Below are 7,270 nucleotides of genomic sequence, written 5' to 3' on the forward strand. Positions count from 1 at the left end.
AGAGATCTGTTAGCTACAGGGCTACAGAAAATGTCCATGTGGTAGGCATTTAAAGGCTTTGATTCACAACCAGGGACAGGGTAGCTTGGGATTGATAATTTACTAGACATCATGATCTGAAACAGTTTGGCATCTGATTCAAAACAGCTCAGGAAGGGAAAAAACTAGAGAGAGTAATCAAGTCTATTGCCCTACACCATGCCATCCCTAGGGCCAGATACCATTCAAACCATCTCAAGAGAATCCATTCATTCACAGCCCTTCAGGACAGCCAACCTTCATATGGCCTGGACTCACATTTTTAGAAAACCCAGCATTTTTAGCCACAGGATTCCGGTCTTGAAATCTCTATCTGGACTCCAGCCAAATGTGATCTGCTTATGCCTAGAGCTGAACGCCAAACATGGCTAAGGGATAGGCCCAATAATGCCATCTCGAGGCAACAAGTCAACCTTGGGAGAAACGCTAAATATGAGGATGGAAGGATCACGGCCAATGAGTAGGGGAAAAAAAGAAAACAACCAAAAATGTGCAGATAAATTTAAGGAAGTATCAAAAATCTCCACAGCAGGGTCAGAACTGGGCTCAGTGCTCTGTAAGAAGCAATATCATTGTATGAACACTGAAGTCAAAATAGCTAAATATATAAAAAACTTTATAGTCCATTACACCTCCTTAAATACCAAGAGATTTAACAGGTGGTCAGATATTTCTGTTTTATACATTGGCTTAACACTACTGGGCTGTAGTGTGCTCAAAGTACTTTCCAAGATTTCAGTCCAACGAGCCTGTTCTGTGTGTGAACAATTTGTCCGTGTAACCTACCAAACATGCACTTCCAATCCAGAATCCAGCTGTGCTCATTTAACCTTGGCTCATACGCACAGGGAATGTTCTCATCCTAAACAGCTAGGGAACTCTAGAGGGTAGAGTTCTAAAACACACTGTTTTCATGGCGTACTTAAGATCAGAGAAAATCCTTGGTTCCTCCACTTAAATAATTCAGTACAGAGTACAGCATCTTGGTTCACTGGACTAGGAAGTGTTTACTTATACTGCAGCCCTTCTCATTGGATCTGCAACCTACTCTAGCTCTGATTACCTCACATAGCATAAACGCCTTGGAATAGAAACAGCACTAATTAGTATTTATGTAGCTCCAGGGAAATGCACCCTGTTTACGATAATGCTTGATGCTAGTTTTGTTATACAGACTCAGAACACAATGTAGGAGAGTCAAGAGACTCACACTGCTATGACTACATGGAGGCTAAGTTTTGAAATCCAGAAAATGCCACTGAAAGCCCTCTGGTTTTAAATCTCGCCAATTTAAATCAAGGATTATAAATGGAAATGTTTCAGCTTGTCAACAACTGCCATTTAATGACATGGAAATAAAGTTGTTCCTACAACAATCAGAATCTGAACTCAAACTAGCACTTTGTCTCTAAAAAGCAAAATTTTGAACTGTTGTTGGACGGAGGTGAAAGTCGATACCAATACTGGATGCACAAGCAAGATGAAGATAGATCAACACAAAAAGACTCCGTTCTGCACCAAGTGAATGGTCTTTGAATTAAGAAAACATTCTAGTATCAATCCCAGAATGACCAAAAAAAAAAAAAAATCACCTCTACACCCTGAGCAGGGCTGCCACCTCTTAATAGAAGGAGAGAGGTGAGGAAAAACAGGTGTGTACTGAACCCCTGCTGTTTGCTGAACATCTGGCCAATTCCACCTGCTTCTGGCAACAGAAAGGGAGCTTCTTCAAATACCAAATACTGTCTCTGTCATTTCTTACAGTTGCTTCTGACAGTGAACAGGGCTTAGATTTGCTAGACAAAATTCCACCCTATTACTCACAGCTGTTGCAGAGAAAAATTAAGAACAAAAAAGAAGAAATAAAAAAAATAAGGCAAGTTACCCTGTCTTATATATCAACTGAAGAAATCATAAAAGAGGTCACCATGACTGTTTTTAACATGAATTAATCCCAAACTAGGCACTTCTCTCAAAAGGAAGTCCATCTACTCTGCTAGTCATACAGCAACACAACTGCCAGAGGAAGTGGTGCATGTCTATGATTCTATTATTTTGACAGCCACCATCAAAATCCTTTCTTCAATCCTGAGTGTAAACTTGTTTTGACAGCAGTGACAACCCCCTCCCCTCCAAACTGGTACGTACCTGATCACAACCTGCATTCACCAGCTCCTGGAGCATCTGCCTGTTCACTTCAACAGCTGCTGTGGTGCTCGACTCATTAGCAAAGGGCAGCAAAGAATATCTAATTTCCCGCAGAGCTTTCTGATATGGTCCAAACTTGGGCGTTTGTCTCATCTGCTGCTGCCTTGCAGCATCCTTCCCTATTAAAATCTTAGGGTCCAGAGAAGTTTCACTGCCTGGTCCAATAGGCAGTCCCTGACCTGAAGATTTGGATGGCTGCTTTAAACCTTCTCGAATCTCTTGTAACCTTTGTCTGCTGTTTCCAGAATATGTCGTAGCAGGAAAAGTCTTTGGCCTCATTGTTAATCCAGTTTTCTCTGAGCATAAATACAGCTTTATGCTTTGTTTTTTTAAAATTATTTCAAAAAAGTGTCACTTGATATTTTCAATTTCTTGTAAACATAATCCTTTGAAGAGAAAAAGGCAAAATTCTCAAGAGATTTCTGCCAATATTTTACTTCAGCTCAAAATCTTCACATTTCCTTGAAAATCTGTGGAATCATCATTTTGCAGACCGACAGTGTCTGAAACAAAAGAAAACAAAAAGTACATGGAATTAAGTTGATAGTGTGAATGCCTCTGAAGGGACAGCATGACAATTAATCAAGTGAAAGTGAATCAGTTTAACCTCTTAAGCTGTCACAGCTGGATACCCTTTAATGATTTTCACTTTATCTGTTTTCAATAACAGGATTCCAAAAGGCCTTCTCAACATAATCAATAAATAATTCATTTTTCTTTTAAGTTTAATTTTCAAAATAAATTAAAATAAAACCTTCAAAAACTACAACATTTAAGAATTTTACAGTACCCTAGCTGTGGCAAGTTTCCCATCCAATTGCATAACCAAATCCCGGAGAAGCCTATGCTATTTCATAATTAGGGAAGAGTATGCTCATGAAATGTTTTTTTCCTCACTTAATATTTTGTTTGTTTTACACTAGCTGAGCCTAGATTCAGAAGTTTATGAAGAAGATTTATAATGGAAATATTGATGACTCTAACCATAGCAACTTCTAGTATTTCAATAACAAAGCAAATAACAGAAAGACAAGATATTTTGCCTTTCCACATGAATATCTTGGCAAAGCCTGAAGGTAACAATTCTCCCCAGAGCTGGAAGGACGAAGAGGGAAAAAAAAAGGAGGGGAGGGGGTATATGATATTTCATTAGCTGTGCCTTATAGGGAAGAAAGGGAAAAGAGGGGTGAACGGAGCTGCACAGTAACAGCAGAAGACAAAGAACCAGAGCAGATAGCATCCCAACACAGAAAAAAAAGACTTTGAGACAGCTTTATGCACCTCTTCTGACATGCAGCAGAGAACAACTATGCAGCTGAGCTACTGTGCAGCTTGTGATCCCTGTGAAGCACAAAGTTACAACAAGAATTCTACCTTAACTAAGTTTTCATACATCACCATCAGAAACATTAAGTAATGGTGCATTTGGAACAGGACTACAGACAGCTTAATTAGAAATGTCACCTAGCAATGCTGCCTATGCAAGTTTGCTTCTGCTGCTGCCATTAGCACTTGTAAAGTGACTTTGAATGGTGCTCCAGCCACTGCATGGTAAAGTAAGAATTCTGCTCAGTTGTTTTCAAATCGCAAATACTGCCGATGGTAACACACTGCATGTTTCTCTCCATCACTCAGAAGTTGACTGGATTTTTTTTTTAAAGGTGCTTTGCTTGTGATCATACACATTTATAATTGAAAAAGAGCTTCTCCACAAAGTATTGTTCTTTATTTTCACATGCTCAGATTAAAAAACTCTACTGTGGCAGCCCTTCCTGTGACAGCTATAGCATTTCCCAACAAAACAACCATTTCCATACATTTACCATTAGTTCTCGCTGCCTAGCAAGCAGCTTACTACTGTGAAGGCCAAGAGAAACACATTCACCTCTGAAGCCCATCACCACTTCCTCATCAGCGCAGAGTCCACTTTGAGCTTTCCTCTACAACCAAGGACTGAAATGCAGCAGTGAAGTCAGACCCAACACTCTTCTGGGATGGTTCACCAGTTTGAAATGCAGGAGCACAGACTAACCACTCTAGATCAACCCACGTCAACCTCCTTTGCTACGATTGAAATGCTCTGTTAACTAAAAAACACCTATAATGCATTTGAGGTGTTGAGCTCCTCCACTTGGTACTCCCTACAGATATCCACCAACACTAACTCATAGAGGAATGAGAGTGACATAAATGCCCACATGCACACTGGAAAGGGTTTGCCACTTGTTTTAATGGGAGTGCTAAAGCTGTTCATCTAGATTTTGATGTCTTCACAAATTGGCTATTAGTCAATAACAAATCAAGCTTTCATTGTCCTAAGTGAAAACAAAAGCAACTGAAGGATCCCAAGAACAGAATTTTTTCTACTTGGGCAGAATATAGCCCTGTTAAAAAAATAAAACACAATAGTATTGCAGCCTTCTTCAGATTACATCATAACTAGCTAGGAGATACAGAGCAATTAATTAGTCTATAATTGTCTTTCTTTTCCTGACAGCAGCAGGCACCATATGGCTGCGTTTAGGCATCTGGGTTGTTCTTCCTTTTCAGTCCCTGTGCCAATCCTCAGGCCTCGGACACACTGGGAGAGCTTGCAAGACCCCCACCTTTTCGCAGCAAAAGACTGCATTCCCACTTACACACATACTTCACATAAAGAACTTCTGCGACCTTTAGCCTAAGGCCAAGTCTAATAATGCTGGGTCAAGCCAGCTGGCAACTTCCTAGGCTTACATCTACAATACTGCTAAACCAGAAAGAAACATTGGCCGTTCAGACAGTATGAATGAGAGCAACAACAACAGTAAGTAGTGGAGCTAAGTGCAAACCTGTTTCATATTTTGCAGGGCTTTTTTTTTTTTAAACTAAATATGTAAGATAAGCCAAGAAACTGGAACACTAAATATTACAGATGATTTATAAAGAAAGACAAGCTGCCTGCTTTTTAAAATCTTCCTGTGATTTGCATTTTTAGCAAAAAAATAAGATGATTGTATGTTTTAAAAGATATGTGGAGTGTCTCATTCTGTCTAAGCATTTCTGACTGTATGTCTGGATTTGGATAACTCCAAATCCATCTAATCTGCACCTTGCCTACAGCATGAATGTATCAATAGCCTTCCTACCATCAGGAGAAATTATTTTACAGAATTATTTTTGAGTTGTAAGCCATTCTGACTAAACAGTGTTCAAGTCTTTTCCAAAATGTTATATGTTCTGTACTAATTAGAAGCTTGTCCATTACCCCAAAGATACGACACTTCAAATAAGTACAGCATTACTTCAGTTGCATCAAGTTAAACGATTTCTGAGCAACTGATTATTTTGCTTCATTTGAGAAATACCTATAGCTGCTCTGGCAGCAAACAACCAACCACACTGAAATTATATGCTGATGCCTGTTGTTCCAGCAGCACTATCTATTCACTCTCCTGTTTCTTAATTCACCAACAGGCTGCGTGTGCTAGTGGCTCCGTGGAGCTGGGACACAGACAACAAACTAAAGCTCGCCTGAGCCAGCGAGCTGTTTCCCTGTGCGGGTACCGGCGTCAGCTGAACTAGCACTCACTGCAGAAGGAAAGAGTTTTAAGAAACTGCTACAACAGGCTTCCCTCTCTCAATTTACGGGTATTGCTTTGGGGGTTTTTTTGATCAGAAATTCATGGAAGCAGGGACCGTCCACTTTGTATTGGAGGTCTACGATGGGGGGAAGCGTTTCAAAGATTTCACTATCATACAAACCGTGCTCTTCTTTGTAAACGGGCACACGGTAAAAGTGAAAACAACTGAAAAGAGGATTCTCCCCCAAACGATTCCTCCTCTCCTTCCTCCTGCTAACACAACTGTCCAGAAGTAACCCTGCGCCCGTGTCCCACCGCCAACCACAAGCCCTGGCCCAACGCAGGGCTGCGGGAAAGAGCTCACCTTCCCCATGCACAGCAGCCCGGCAAGGACTGACTGATCGCAGAACCCGGACACTCCAAATGAGCCTTTTTTGCGTCATTTGCGCGAGTGCCTTTCACAGGGAAAAGGGGCATTTCAACACGCACACCGCTCACGAGGCAGCAGCGAGGGTGGCGAAGTGCTGGATTTTGGCAGTGACCTTCAGCTGACTGGGAACAGCGGGGCCCCCGCCGCGGCCAGACGGGACCCCGCGGGCTCTGGATGCCCCCGCCCGGCTCCCCCCGGCCCTCGCCCCCCGCGACACCCGCCCGGCGGGCTCTGCCCAGGCGGGGCGCCCCCCACGCCCGCCTGCCGCCGGGAGCACCAGCCCCTTCTCCGCCAGCCCCAAACCCACTCCTTGCGCGGGCGGAAAGCTCCCAAAACAAACTCCGGCCATTTATGAGCGGCTCCGGCCTGCTGGGGCAGAGGCCTCGGACAGGCGGACCCTCACCCCCCTCCGCCAGGGCCGGGCTGGGCTGTCACACGGGTGTCCGGAAAATGTCGGAGGGTGCGGGCAGGACGCCCAGGCTGCCCCCGGGAGGGGACGCACACACGGGACGCTCACTCCCGCTTCGAGGACCGACCCACCTCCGCTCCCCCCGCTCCTCCACGGGACCTTCCCCTCCGCGCACACAGTTTTGGGGGATGGGGGGCGCTCACACCCGGGGCTGAGGGGGAACTCGCGCCCCCCGCGCCCCTTCGCTCACCTCCCCGGGGCGCCCGGCGCCGCCGCTGCCCCTCTGGGGTGGGCACGGCGCGGCTCAGCGGCGGCGGCGGCCGCGGCGGCGCGGGCCGTTCTCCATCCTCCCCCTTGGCCGTCCCGGGCGCCGAGTGCGGGGCGCAGTCGGGACATTCGCTACATTGTTGGCATTCCATTCGCGCCACGTGACTCCGCGGCGCCCGCGTCATTCCACTCCCCTCCCGGCGCATTCCAGCGGGGGGAGGGGCTTCCAGGGCGGGAAGGGCTGTTGCACCCCAGGGGGACCGAGGCGGCGGGGGCCGCCTGCCCTCCGCCCGCAGGTCCTTTCGGGGCGCCCTTCTGTGGGTTTACAAGCAGTGCAAAGTGACACTTTTTCCCCCT

The 7,270-nt window shown here is 45.1% G+C and overlaps 1 protein-coding gene across 1 annotated transcript in view; it reads right to left on the reverse strand.

Moving 5' to 3' along the window:
* Positions 1–7,067, reverse strand: part of LATS2 (large tumor suppressor kinase 2) — a 50,588-nt gene extending 43,521 nt beyond the window's left edge. The window contains exons 1-2 of the mRNA XM_064645329.1: positions 6,897–7,067; positions 2,188–2,750 (exon numbers count right to left, since the gene is read on the reverse strand). Of these exons, the coding sequence (XP_064501399.1) occupies positions 2,188–2,526 (339 nt within the window). The 5' untranslated portion in view covers positions 2,527–2,750; positions 6,897–7,067. The remainder of the gene's footprint in view (positions 1–2,187; positions 2,751–6,896) is intronic.
* Positions 7,068–7,270: the final 203 nt, after the last annotated feature.

This window comes from Pseudopipra pipra, chromosome 2 (genome assembly GCF_036250125.1).
Source record: "Pseudopipra pipra isolate bDixPip1 chromosome 2, bDixPip1.hap1, whole genome shotgun sequence".
NCBI classification, from domain to species: domain Eukaryota; kingdom Metazoa; phylum Chordata; class Aves; order Passeriformes; family Pipridae; genus Pseudopipra; species Pseudopipra pipra.